This window comes from Aythya fuligula, chromosome 17 (genome assembly GCF_009819795.1).
Source record: "Aythya fuligula isolate bAytFul2 chromosome 17, bAytFul2.pri, whole genome shotgun sequence".
Lineage (NCBI taxonomy): Eukaryota > Metazoa > Chordata > Aves > Anseriformes > Anatidae > Aythya > Aythya fuligula.
Genome location: NC_045575.1, coordinates 13,574,676 through 13,589,239, shown reverse-complemented (window position 1 = coordinate 13,589,239; position 14,564 = coordinate 13,574,676). Strand labels below are relative to the sequence as shown.

The window sequence follows — 14,564 nt, the reverse complement described above, 5'->3', positions numbered from 1 at the left end:
AGGCATTAAAACTTCATTGATTGTGTATTATGGATATACCAACACACTTTATGCAGACCATGTAAAAGTTGCATAAGTATACTAGGGAAAAAATCGAGAACTATGGTAACCATAACTATACATGGGGAAAAAATAGGGGATCAGTGTGAACTTGGCAAGTTGGTATGTATAATCTATACAAAACATCTATTTTATGTTGTATTAAAGAGTTTTGGGGCAACTTTGTTCCACTGAAGTTTGGACGTGAGGGGTGAGAAAACTTCTATAGGGCTTACAATACATGTTTTACATTAATTCATGTGCACTGTAATGAATGCGGATCAGTTTGTATGACGTGAGAATAATGGTTGTAAGGCACATTTAAGGACAGCCCTTTTGAGCACAGTTTTTACCTTAGAGTCAATCGATTAAACCCTCCAATTAGACATCCCAACCGCTTTATTAAATGGTGCCAGCGACACCTTAGTAGTTTCTCCAAGCAACTACGTGCGCTTTTAAAACTCTGGGTGGACCAAGAACCGGGTCACCTGACCCCATTCTCCAGGACACGAACGGGGCCGAGGACCTCGAGGTCTCTCGGACCGACCTCTCCATCAGCCCTCGGCACGGCGGTCGGAGGCCCCCTTCTCGCACCGGCGGCCGTAGCTGCCTCAGGCGGAGCCGCCGCGCGCCCGCTGCCTCCCGCCCGCTCCCCGCCACACCCCACGTGACGCGCGGTCCCTCCCCCTCCCTGCAGCCGCGCGGCGTCGCTCTCCGGGCATTTGAACCGCGCTTCCGCCATCTTCCCAGCGCCCAGTCACTGCGCGGAGCGCCGCTGAGAGGAACCTCGCGGAAGGTAACGGGCTCGGCGCGGCCTCCGTTTCATCCCCCCGAGGGTGCGGGGGGGAGCGGGGCCGCTCGGAGAAGAGAGCGGGGCGAGGTGGGCGCCGCGTGGGAGCGGGGCTGGGGCGCGGCGCGGCGCGGCTGGGCCTCAGTGAGCGGCGCTGGTGGCGTGAGGCCGCCGGCCGTGCGCGGCGCCCCCCTCCCGCCGCTCCTCAGAGCGGGATGAGGGCCGGCTCTCCTCCGTCCCCGCAGCCAGGGCGGGCGGCATCCGGGAGATAGAGGGGAGCGGGGCCCCCGAGCAACGGCCCGTGGGGGAGGGGAGACGGCGCTGCCCAGTCATGGTGGCGCTGGGCCCGCTGTGAGGGGGGGCGGGTGGAGAGGCGTCGTTTGGGATCCCCCAGAGAACCCCCGGGCAGCTCATCCCGATGCGTGTGCTTGGGGGGGGTGTGGGGGGGGTGGGGGTCATAACCGCTTGTGAGTGGCTCGGGGGGGCTCTCTGTGGAGCCGGGTTGAGGGCAGCCCTCCGTGAGGCGGTAGTGGGGGGGTGGAGGGGGTGCAGCTCGGGCTGGGGGAACCGGCCCGAAAGGCAGAGGGGCGCGGCGGCCGCCGCTGTTACGGGGCGGAGGGGGGTGGAGGGAGGTGCCGCCATTTCCGAGCGCTCCCGCCGCGTGTGGGGGGGGGGAGGCGGCAGTGGACCGGGACTGGGGCCGGGGGGGAGCTGGAGGGAAGAGGGGACCTGGGGGGGGGGAGCGGCGTGGGCCCGGCCGCAGCCCCCCTCCGGCCGCTGCCGAGTGGCGCGCAGAGCCACGCGCCTCGGAAGGCGGTTTGGGAACTGAAAAGGGCGCCCAGCCCCTTCCGGCGGGGCCCTGAACCAGCTCGGCGCCTGTGAGCTCACATGCTTCCATTTCCCCTGCAGACCCAGCATGGCTGCCCAAGGAGAACCCCAAGTGCAGTTTAAGGTAAAGGATTGAGATTTTTTTTTTTTTTTTTTTTTTTTTTTTTTTTTTTGTTCTTTCCCTTCAGTAGAAAAGTAGCAGGAACGACTCAAGTACCAGTGTGGATGGTAGGTTTGGGTCTGAAGTGCTGCTCTTCCATTAATAACACAACCAGCATATGATTTGTACCACATTATGTTCAGTTGTCGGTCTAGTGCTATCTGCTGTTTAATGTAAGTATCGTTTTATAAACAAGAAAAAACAAACATTAAAACTTATTAAAAGAAACATTCACAGCAGTAAGCAGAATGTGCTTAACGTACCATACAACAAGTTAACATACCAAGTTAACACGTGACTTAACATACCAAGTTGTTCTGACTTGGGGGCAGAACATACTTAAGAACAGAGTTTTTATTTATTTATTTATGTATTAATTTTATTTTTAATTTTAACAGCCAGAAGTCTTAAAGACTGCTTCATGGAAGATTGTTACTTGTGTTTCTTCCAATGCTTGGCTAGGATATCCCAACTGCTAGTTGTGCAGGTTTTTTTAATTGCAATATTGCAGTGAGTATCTAGTTCGGATGCTTAGATGAGTTTATTTAAATGCTGTTGTATTCTGTTTGAATAACCCAAATGTTCTTAATTCAGTTACTTACCTCTTAGTAGAACTACATTTACAATACATAGTAGTTTTTAGTTATGGGAATTAGAAACACTTGACTGGAGTTACAGATTGACGGGTTTAATAAATGGGGTCCCAATACAGCAAGTTACTTCATGGGTGATTTCAGTTTTTTGTTTACAGCATTCTGGAAGACTGAAGTCTCTGTGGTAATTAAAATGGGCAATAAATGCCTTGAAGTGTGTTGCTTTAACTCTTTTTTTTTTTTTTTTTTCTTTAATGTATTAACAGCTTGTTCTGGTTGGTGATGGTGGCACTGGTAAAACAACATTTGTAAAACGTCATTTGACTGGTGAATTTGAGAAGAAGTATGTAGGTATGTCTGAAGAAACTTTCAAGATCTAATATTTTACAATTGGAAGTACAGTTCACAACTTACTAAGTGGAATGCTCTTTTCTATTCCTATAGCAACGCTGGGTGTTGAAGTTCATCCTCTGGTGTTCCATACTAATAGAGGCCCTATTAAATTTAATGTATGGGACACAGCTGGCCAGGAAAAGTTTGGTGGTCTGCGAGATGGCTATTACATCCAAGGTAAGATGTGTTTATATGTGGGAATACCCTGTAGCTGTCAGAGGTCAAGACTTCATTCTATTCAATTTGGCCAATCTGAAAGCTTTTGCTTGGCTTTCTAGTGTTGAACTGGTTTCTGAGTTTTCAAATGTGTGTGTGTATGTAAACAGAAATATGCAGATATTTCCTTTGCTAGGCAACCTGCCCTGATACAGGAAGGCTTTGTTTCAGTTTGCTACTGCAGGCTGTGGTAGTAATGAACGATTATGCACCCTAAAAGATGCATCTGGTGAAGTAAAGCAGTTAAAAAGTGAAAGTATGCATTTCAGTTAGTAATACTTGTATCTGTATTAGCATCCTGTGCTGGTGCAAAGACTTGAAATGCACAAACTGTAAAGTCTTCAGATACAGTGAAGTTCTATGTATCCTTGACAGAGGCTAGTTGCCTTTAGAAGTAGTGACAGCCCTAGTTTTTCTTTGGCCAAGCTCTATTCTTTGTGTACTTTAGTCAGCTGCATATTTTAATATTCTGCAAGGGATGATTAGATTCTGACGCTATTGCTTTTCCTTTAGAAATATCAGGATCAAGTCAAGCCCTTGTGTAATTTGAAAAACTTCTCTGGACGAGAGCATCCTGAGATATGGACTACAAGCTCTCAACTTATCTGAAAGCCTTGATAGGATACCTAAGATTAGTTAATTGGGTATTGACTAATTTCTGTCAAATTTTTGGGTAAATTACACTTGATTTTTGTAATCCTATTCTATTTCTATGTCATGCAACAGTAAGGTGTTCAGTAGGACAGTGGAATGAATAAAACTAGCTGGTATTTGGGCACTGAAGATGTAAAATGACAGGGTCATGGGCTGAGCTCTGCAGACTCGTGTGCATTGAACTTGTTAAGTGTATCCTCAGAACTGTGAGGAAAAAGCTAATGCAGGCACCCCTAATGTAAGATTTTTATGGGTACCTTTTCCCACTCTGGTTTATAAGAAAGTTAAGCGCTTACTCTTCCAATGTAACTCCAGACTTCTTTTCTTATAGCCCAGTGTGCCATCATAATGTTTGATGTAACATCAAGAGTTACTTATAAGAATGTACCTAACTGGCATAGAGATCTGGTACGGGTATGTGAAAACATCCCTATAGTGCTCTGCGGCAACAAAGTGGATATTAAGGACAGAAAAGTCAAGGCAAAATCCATCGTCTTCCACAGGAAGAAGAATCTCCAGGTATGATGTCATGAGTTTGTAGGAATCTAGATTTACAAAGTCTTACCAGCTGCATTTGGGTGTTCTGCCTTTCTCACTACAGGCTCTAATATTTTAATTTACATCCCGTTGGCTACTTGAACCTAACTTCAGGGAAGGGAAAAGTGATGATCTTGTTAAAAGATGATGATCATCACTGGTATTGAGCAGAAGCTGTAAGTTCTCTTGTATACATTTGGGTTTTTACTGCTCAAAATCTCATTGTGATGCAGAAGTAAGATAGTTCAAAGTAGACCTAAGAATATAAGAATAAGAGGTACTTATGCCTATATTCTTGTAAGCATAAGAGGTGCCACTGCCTCCTGAAAGTTGCACTTTTGATCAGATTGTTTTTTGTGAAAATATAAATTTCTGACCATTTGCATGAAACGGTACATCTCTGGACACTTATTTCATAACTACTTCTGAAAGCATAAGCAGAAGCCACACAGTCAGAAAGAATACAATGATAAAGATAGAGTGAATTGTGCTTGTTAATCTTGGTATGTTCTAAGTGTTACGTACAAAATATACTTTTTTTTTTTTGTCAGTATTATGACATTTCAGCTAAGAGTAACTACAACTTTGAGAAGCCTTTCCTCTGGCTTGCTAGGAAGCTAATTGGAGATCCCAACTTGGAGTTTGTTGCCATGCCTGCTCTTGCGCCACCTGAAGTTGTTATGGACCCAGCACTGGCAGCACAGTATGAGCAAGACTTACAGGTAACTGAGGAAGAGGCAAAGGTCAAATGATTGCCTGATGAATAGCATGTGGACTCTTGGGAGTAACTGGGGAAAAAAAATAAAACAGTTCCTAAGTGTAACTTCTCTCTTTTCCAGATTGCTCAAACCACTGCACTGCCAGATGAAGATGATGACCTGTGAGGGATGAAGCTGGAGCCCAGCGTCAGAAGTCTAGTTTTATAGGCAACTGTCCTGTGATGTCAGTGGTGCAGCGTGTTTGCCACTTTATTATCTAGCTGAGCAGAACATGTGCTTAATCTTTGGGATGCTGAAAGAGATGAATGGGCTTCGGAGTGAATGTGGCAGTTTAACAAAACAAACAAAACAACAAAACAAAACCAAAACTTCATATTTTGGACCTGCATATTTAGCTGTTTTTTGGACTGCAATTACTTCCCCTTTTGAGTTTCAAATATAAGACTGCTGCAGTCACACAGAGTGTTAAGTGGTAAATCTTGTTTCTGTCATTCCCATTCTTTTTTTTTTTGTTTAGATAATAAAGTTGTATTTCAAATATCTCTAAGCAAGTGAATTCTCATGCGTTGTTAGAAAACTCTGAAGTGTCTTCTGTTCTTCTGTTAAGGCTAATCTTTGCTTGCCTGCTGCACTTCTTACTCTATTTCCTTTCTCTTCATGTTGTGCTCCTGTTACTAAATCAAAGCTAACAGTTAACCTTCCATGGATTTCCTTATGCATATAATTAAAGCATCTGAGCAAAGCTGAACTAACTGCCAGGTAAAACTAAAGCAGTGAACACTTGAGTGGTAAGTGGCAAGATCACCAGATAAGCATAAATTGACCCATGTGAGTGGGAATGTTTGGGCTGCGGAGTGACCTGGGAATGAAGCGTAGTTCAGTTTGCATATGCTACTTTCAGATACGGTCTCTCAACTTTATAACTTTGAACTGTATGTTTTCCAACATACCTTCACAGAGTTCTTTTTTTTTTTTTTTAAAGTAGCCAGTAACAAATGGCAGCTAGGTTTGTTAGGTGACTAAAAGCTGTATCTTTGCATGGAACATCAGTAGAGCTATAGTTGATCAAACTCTCTAAGCATCGTAAAACTCACTAACTAGAAAACAGCTGTAGATGAGCTAAAAAAGCTCTTGGCTACAGGAAAGCATAACAAAAGCCACATATATATATATAAATACCTAGACTTTATTGTAACTGCACCAAGTTCTTAATTTGAAACTCTAGCTCATTACAGCACAACTGGTGGAAAATGTCTACTTTAAACATTATCTTGTAGAAATTAATCTTGGTCAATATTAGTACTGTTAGTAAACAAAACTAAGTTTAAGATACCATTTTTCAGTAGTGTTTGAGTACATGAAGCCTTGAACTCTTCAGTTTTGTATTTTTGTTTTCTTAATAAAGTGGAGCATTTCATTTATTCCTTTTAACTTGCATGTTTGTATATGTAACTCCTACTTAAGTATTTCTTAACACTTCATTCTGATACATGTTAGCAGAAAGTTGACTTCTCTGAAGGAGAGAACAATACTGCTTACTTAGCGCAAGCTCAAGTTCTGTGGGTTTTTAAAACTAGTTAATGAGAAGGTGAGTTGTATTTGGGACCTGAGACTTTTAAGGAAAAGGAGTAACATCATACTTGAGTTGTAAAGATAAACTTAAGATTCTATTGAATTTTACTGCTACAATATCTTGCTTTAGCTTTGTATTATGGGCTCTCTTCTGTAGTTTACTAATTTACTTTTGTTTATCTTGGTTAGTACTGCTACCTTGTATCTGCTGCTGCTTCAGTAGTTGTGGAAGCCTTTTTGTCATCAAGTTGTTTAACTTCCAAATAATACAGTGTTTTAAAATTGCAAATCATTTAGGAAACTGAGGTAGTTTTTTTGCAGTGTTGATAAACCTTTGAAGGGAAGACAAAGCTACAGTATTTGTTTGCCCCATTTCATAATGTGTATGATGTGATCTCCATGACGCCCCTGTTGTAGGCAGGTACTGGGATTTGGGTTAAGCAGCTAAAGATCTATGAAAAGTGAAAAAGATATTTAAAAAGTAGAACCACCATAAACTTCAGTGTTAATACCAAGTCAACAAAAACTTGAAAATAGGCAATAATTCTAGTCCTACTGTGAAGTAAAGTTTTTGTCTTGAAAAGTTCTGGGTGTGGGATCAAATCCACTTGTTGCAGGACTGTACTTAACTTTTCATATTTAGCTGCTGTTAATTGTATAATGAAGTTGCTGTGACGTGCACATCTGGTTTCCTAAGCTGTTGTTCCTTAATTGTAACACTTTAGAAATTTAACAGCTTTGAAGCTTTTCACAAGTTGGGTTTTAGAAAGATAAATTCCTCTATTAAGAAATGAGAGTAAAACTTACCAAGAACTTCTGTACTGAATAGTCACATTAGTAGAGCTCCAACACCATTGTGACTGAACTAATAAGACAATCTGCAGTGCTCACTGTGTGTCCTGCTTGCCTGCTGGATGTAGACAGGGTTAGTTCAGATTAAATGTAGGACTTGGTATGTCTGTCCTACAGTGACATACTCTCCCATCACTGGGTGTGTTTTTCTGACTCCGTGATCTTTTTTTCAGATGCTTTGATAACATCACAGACTACTTCTAGTTTTTAACTGTCAAAAGTAAGATGTATTGCAGGCCTATTTACTGTTTCTAGTTCTGTAATAAAGCTGCAATGTTAGCGTCTAAGTCCAGAGTCTTGCGTTAGAGTAGTTGGAGAACTAGTGCATCTGGAAATCAGAAGGTGAAGCAAAAGCAATAGCTCAAACTGTCAGAGAAAATAGTTTGCTGTTGCTTACTGTACCTCAACTGAGGGTTGAGTGCATCCTTGGGAAAGCTGACATTGCCCTTGAATTTACTAGGCTTCCAATAGAAAATGCCTTTGAAAAGTGCTCGCCAACATTTCTACAACTGGGAATCTGTATGCCAAGAGGGCCAAAGTCTCTCTCCCTGTTCTGTCTGCAGGTTACAGTTCAACAAAATGCATCTATAATCTTGATATAAAATGCTAGAAAAAGCAACGCGGAGACTTTTCCTGTCTTCTTCAGAAATAGTCGAATCTGACTACTGGTCACTTTCTCTCACCTGGCTTTTTGGGCAATAGCTGTCTGAGCCCTGTTAAAGCCATCTCTCCTCTGCAGTGGGATGGAAAGAAGTGTTTTTAGAAGCAACGGAAAAACTGTGCAAAGCTAAATCTCTTGCTTTCATCTGTCAGGTTTCATGGGGTTGCATTAATTTGTAGGTTTTTGTGTGTGTGTGGCTTTTGCTATGAGCTGAAATGTTTGCTTTTAATTTTTTTTTTTTTTTCTTAGCACAAGCTGCTCTATGGATATCCCATGAAAGAGTTCTTGCATATGTTCTGAAACATGTAATCACTTCTACAAGAAACACTTTAAGCTGGGAACCAATGTTAGGAGAATACTGTCTAGGACAGTTTAGTCACATGTAATGTTTTCTAACATGAAGTCGAGAGCACCTTGAAAACACCTGTAGTAAGTTTTCAGTTCAGGGCCCTCTGGATTGTCTACAACTTCTGTATCTGGTGCATCAGCAAAGAAGGAAAAAGACAAAAGTGCACCACTTTTTTTTTTTTTTTTTGACACAAACTCAACCGGCTTAAAGTCCTGTACATTTATACTTGGAAGAATTTTATTCTTGAAAGCGGGACTTAACGTGTGGACCTATTTGACAGACCTAGTCTCACTGATGAGTCAAGACAGTCTCTTTTTGTATCTCATTACTCAATTACTGAATATCCTGAAACGTGTTACTGTTAATTCTCTTTTAACTTGTCAAAAAGTGAACATTGTTCAATGAAGAAGTGGTACTTCCCAGAAATCTTAGTGTTCTAGAAGCTGTCACTGAAATGGGCTAATGTTCATAAGTGTGCCAGTTCAATAGAGGAATAGGTGTGGTTTCTGGGGTTGTCAGGCTTCGTACTTGTCCTGCTGTGATCCCAGAGCCCTTTGATAAAAGGAGAGCTGGGATTCCAATCTTCCTGGCTTACTTGAGAGCAGAAGTGAGGACAAATTTCCCAAAATATCAAGCACTTTCATATAACACTTAAAATGGTTTTTGATCCACCATCTCTAATATGCTTAGTGGAAGCATTTAAAACAATTGGAAACAGCTCCAGGTTACTAAAAAGGTAACAAGCTTAATTTACTGTTACCTGTTTCTATGTTGACAATTCATGAAAGGTCAGCTAAAATGAAAACTCTTAAGATTAAAATAGTCATAAGCAGGAAGATCAAAGGTTGTTTTGTTTTTTATGCTATTAACCAAAATTGTTAAGACCAACATTTTTCACCAGTGTGTGATTCCTCTTATGTCTTAAGTGGCAAAATCACTGATTATACTTGGAAGCATCAGAATCTTTGCTAGTACAGCTATAAGTTTTCTGCACAAAGTGTAGAACTGAAAAAAAGCAAGTAAGTGATTAGTGTAAATGGTTCTTGTTTACTTTGAACTTTTTCACGTAAGAGTTACTGTGCACAAGCTGGTAGGACCTGTCTGATTTCCCAGCTGTGATGTGAATTCCTATCACTGCCACTTCAAGCTTGTCATGGCACAGGAGGTCATACTGGTGACTTTTGCATCTTGGTGCCCACTGAAAATAGTGCAGGAGGGAAGTGATATGTGTTTTGCTTCTGCGGAGGATATATAGGAAAGTTAACTTTCCAGTCAGGCTATTTTGATAGATTACACCATAATAAATTTGGTAAACATCTAGATCTCAGGTTGGATTCGTAAGGTGGGTATTAGGGAAGGAGATCAAGATGAAGAAGTTTGTCCCATTTATAAATAAGGTGAGTTATAACATACAGGAAATCTTGATGTGGTTTCTTTTTTCTCTTGTGTTATCCATTGCCTATTGCTTTTGGAACTAGTACTTTTATTTCTCATTTATTATTTTGTTTTATTTCAATACCTGAACTGATGCTCAGTTATAAAACACTGAATTCAAACTGCAGTAAATGAGCACAGTGAATTTCAAGGCTGTGTGTAAAAGAACTATTTGAGATATCTCATTTGCCATCAGAAGCATAGAAATTGCCTGATACATGAAGCTTAAACCAGATTAAAGGGATTGGTTCTTACCTCACGATCTGAACAAGTTTGATATAGTTTCCAAAAACTTTTTTTTGTGTGTGTGTCAAAAAAAGATTGCTTTTGTGGTACCAGCTTCAGCCACATGGTGGGGCACGCTGTCTTTGTTGCTGCTCTGATCAAGTAAAAGTATTGAAATATACTGGAGATCTCACAAGCAGCTTGTATTCAAGAAGGGAAAAATGTGGATGCTTTTAGGTTTATTAACAATAGTAAATAGTTATAATCCGTGTGTTGTAGCAGCTGTTAAAAAAGCACAGCACTCTAAAGAGTTGCTGGCAAAGCTTGGGTTTTGCTATGATATCTTCCTAAATTTTCTTACTGTTATTTTTAAATCTAAGTTTAGTTAAATTAAAGGTTAATAATAATTGACAGTATAACTTTATTTGTAAAAATGAACCCACACGTGAAGTGCTGATCCCTTTATCTTTATGCAAAACAAGTATGGTGAGGGATATATAACAGTAAAAACTTTGCACAACACAGTTTCATACAGTTTTATGTGATGTCATGCTAGGATCTTGTAGTCAAGTTGCAGTGCAGACAGTGACATGCACAGAAAGTTTGCAGGGTCAGTGATCTGAGCATTATAGTTCCTGTCTCTAATGGGACTGTAAGTAAGGGAGAAAAATGTTCTTCTGTTGAGACCTTGAGATTTGAAACGAGGTTGGCTGGAAGAACTGTACTGTGAAATTTTGTGATTCTGTGATGGCTTTCTCTGACTATGCTGGAGAACAGTACCTTGTGTAGTATGTGTAGTATAGGATAAACGGCCTCTGTACAGTCCAGCTGAGGTCCCTGGTTCAGAGTGAAATAAACATGTGACTGGCTACACAGGCACATTCCTAACTGATGTTGTAGTACTGGCAGAACTGATGGCAGCTATCACTATCACACAGAAAAAGCTAGGTAGTATGGCATAGAACTAATGTGGCATCCTCAGAACTATAGTCCAGTTGATAAGATAAAGCAATATGCAAAATGTTTCACAAGGAAGGGAGAAGGCACCTGTTGTAAGGGTCTGAACCTGTGAAGTGAGGGGGAACTCAAAGTCAGGAAGATGGAAGTATGCATGTAGAAAAGTGGAGAGTGGCTAAAGAAATACGTAAATCATGGTTAAAGAACAAAATGTTGTAATGTGATAGTGATTAATACAACATTCTAAAGCATAACTAACTAGTGACAGTTACACATAATGGCAGTCTTCTATTAGAAATCAAAGAAAATAGAACAAAGTGGTGGTGGGGGGGGGAAGGTGCAGGTTCCAGGGGCAGGGAAATAAGAAACCTCTTCTGGCAACAGACCTTCACTGAATGAATCTCTACCACAGGAGTTTGAGTAAGACTAGTTTTGTATCTAACAAATTGTAAGAGCTTCTTGTATCCATACATGAGATAAACTGATCCAGCTCATGTGCCTTGCTTGAAAGCACTTCAGGTAGTGCTGCCAGATACCATGGCAAAAAGCTCTAAGGAGAGAGGAAACAAATTTTCTAGCAGAAAATAATTTTTCTACTACTAATCTTCATTGTGCTTGGGTCAGTTGACCTCAGTAGAACTTCTGTGGCTTACATGGACGCTGTATGGCAAATTCTGCATTAACACTTTATGATTTGAAGATTACATGTCAGGCAGAGTATTTTACCACACTTTCTTGTAGGTGAATAATTTGGCTTTTTCTACATCGGGCATTATTTAAGTAAGCAACAGGGATGTTTAAGAACGTGCAAAGAATAAATTTTTTTTAGGCATGTAATATATTCTGGATTGCAGTTTGTAAGTCTTAAACCCCGGGGCAAGCATTTTTTTTTTTTTTTTTTCCTGTTTCACTACTCCTTTCAGTTATTTTTGTTGACTTTTTTTTTTTTTTTTTTTTTTGGCAAGTGTACTTCAAGCACTCCCAAGCAGGTAGCTGCTGTCTTTTTGATGTCTGTAAGCAGTGCCTTGTATAATTAATATGCCCTGACCATGGAAACTTCTGTATAACACCTACAAAACAATAATACTTTTTTTGTGTGTAAATATAATATTCAGTGATATTTATAGACTCCTTAAATAACTAATTTTAAGATATCACTTGCAGCTGAAGATGACTGGCCTTTTTGAATCCTTTTTAGTTAGAAATGGTTTTTTGTTTGTTTTTGTTCTTTTTTTTTTTTTCAATTATGAAAATACTTCATATTTTAACCCAGTTCTGTGATTCCAACATGTCTTGTGACTTTTTGAATCGTTGGGATTGTTACAGCAGCCAACAGAGATAAGGCATTTCTCTAGTCAGATTATTAAGCAATACAGTAGGGTGGGGACCAAACCAAAAGCAGTCATGGTGGTCAAAAGAGTACATTGAAGAGAATTTATGCTAGGATTTGATTTATGTGTTGACCCTCCTTTATTAATGGGGAACCAAAACTCCAAGACTCACAACCCAAAAATGGGGGTGGGGGTGGGGCTTGATGGATATTCTGGAATTCAGTTATCGTGCTCTCAAATTAATCAGCTGCACTTTGGACTCAAAAACTATTCAAATCTTACAAACATGGGTTTGGAAGACCCTGTGGACTCTTAAGCTAGTGCCCTATGTGATTTCTGTCACCACCTTCTAATTGCTTTTGCCAGATCTGAAGTAAGAAACTAAAAAGACAGGAGCTGTGGTGTTCCCCATGGAAAGAGAAGTCTTTAGTATGTACATCTGTAATAGGCTCAGATGTTCTTGCTGAGAAACACTTTGCAGATTGGCTTCCAGGTATATGCTCCATTTGTGCTAGTAAACTTGTTTCACAAAGCAGTTGGATGAAATTTTCATGCAGTTACTTTTACCCAGAAGAGCAAGAGAGAACTGGGTAAGACTAAGTGAAATTGGCATATATTCCAAAGGCAGAACTTTATTATGGTGAAATAATTCTGTAATTAAGGAAGTCTGACTACCTGAATTGATGCCAAAAATGCAGTCGTTATAGGCAGTGTTTTTTTTGGCAAATAAAAATTGATTTATCCATTTTATTATATGATTAGCCAAATTAACATAAGCTTGACATTAAGGCCTAGATAATCAAAGATTCCACTGAATTAAATATTTGGTATTTCCATGAAATCTTAAACTATTTTTGAAAAAAAAATAAGTATTTAAAAGTATTATATAAAAGTATTTTGTTCAGTATATAGAATAAGATGTTCAAGACGCTACAGCAGAGGAAAAGTCCAATACACAGGACAATATGGTAAACAGACAATAAAAAGAGTAATGCAATAACCATAATCAGCAAGTGGGACCTAATCCAAAGAAAACTTAAGTGCGTGATTTAATGTATGATGTTATTCACCTGCTTACTTGGTCTTTGAATCACCAGGCTCTGAAATCTTTTCAGAAAGAATATATAATCAGCCTAACATTACATATATAGCATTATAAAAGTATGTGCATCTGATTAGTCCTAAATTTTGCTGCCAAAAAGCTGTATTTTACTTTCTGGCATCAACTCAGCAACTTCACATTTTCTTAATTAGAAAAATATTTTTCCATGATAGCATTTGCCTTGTTGAATTAGCTCCAGGATTTTTGTTTGTTTGCTTTTTCTTCAGTCTGAACTGTTCTGTTTGTCCTTTTCGGTATAATCAACTCAAGGAAAATCTCATGCAATATTTTCTTGTGTGGTTTACTTTCTCAATTGTTTTTGCCACAATCTTTTACTAACTAAAATAATATAGGGACCAGTATCATACGATGGCCACTGCCACCCCTGGATTGTCTTTTGCTAGATTGTATTGTGCAAATCAGAACTTTAATGCCTGTGGTTCTTTCAGTAATGAAGCTTTTTCATAGCTTATGTGGTTTTTCATTGCTCTGAAAAGGATTTGAGTAACTCATTAGCAGTGATTGGGATGGATCCACCTGCACACGAGAGTTGGAGGCCCAGTGAAGAACTCATGAAGTAGCTTGCTGCGGCACATCTGAGAGCTGCTCATGTGGCATTCTAGTTGTACTGTTAAAGACCACAGTTCTGAGGAGGTGGATGGATCAAGAATCATCTTACTGTTAATAACAGTAACACAGCTTAAAAATATAGATTTTATTAGCAACTATTCCTCATGCTATTAAAACATCTGTGCCCCTCCCATAGCAGTGTTCTTTCAAAGGCAGTGTATGTGTTGCAGATTTTACATACAAGAACTTTATGCATAGTGCTTTTCCATAGGTCTAGAATGTCTTGGTTTTATTTTTTGTTAAAGTTGTTCTTTATTGTGCCTTGAGGTTTTTTTTGTTTGTTTGTTTGTTTGTTTTGTTTGTTGTTTTTAGGGTAGTTTGCTCTGTGTTGTAAATTCAAATTTGTTATTACAAGACTTTCCACTGAGAATCAGTGTTGATTTTTTTCAAAATTAATATTTGCCTGTGACAAATAAATAAATAAATGAGGAAGATTATGGAAATGCCATGATTCTGTGGCTTCTGAGGTCATTGTTGTAAAATACAGCTGGAATGCACCAGAAGAACTAATTTACCTCATCC

General features: G+C 39.9%; 1 protein-coding gene across 1 annotated transcript; it reads left to right on the top strand.

The window, feature by feature from the left end:
* Positions 1-741: 741 nt before the first annotated feature.
* On the top strand, positions 742-6,350 carry RAN (RAN, member RAS oncogene family). Its single transcript, XM_032199020.1, has 7 exons — positions 742-835; positions 1,739-1,781; positions 2,677-2,761; positions 2,855-2,980; positions 4,005-4,192; positions 4,762-4,932; positions 5,050-6,350. Exons 2-7 carry the CDS (start codon positions 1,746-1,748, stop codon positions 5,092-5,094), a joined length of 651 nt encoding a protein of 216 aa, XP_032054911.1. The 5' UTR covers positions 742-835; positions 1,739-1,745; the 3' UTR covers positions 5,095-6,350.
* The last annotated feature ends 8,214 nt before the right edge of the window (positions 6,351-14,564 follow it).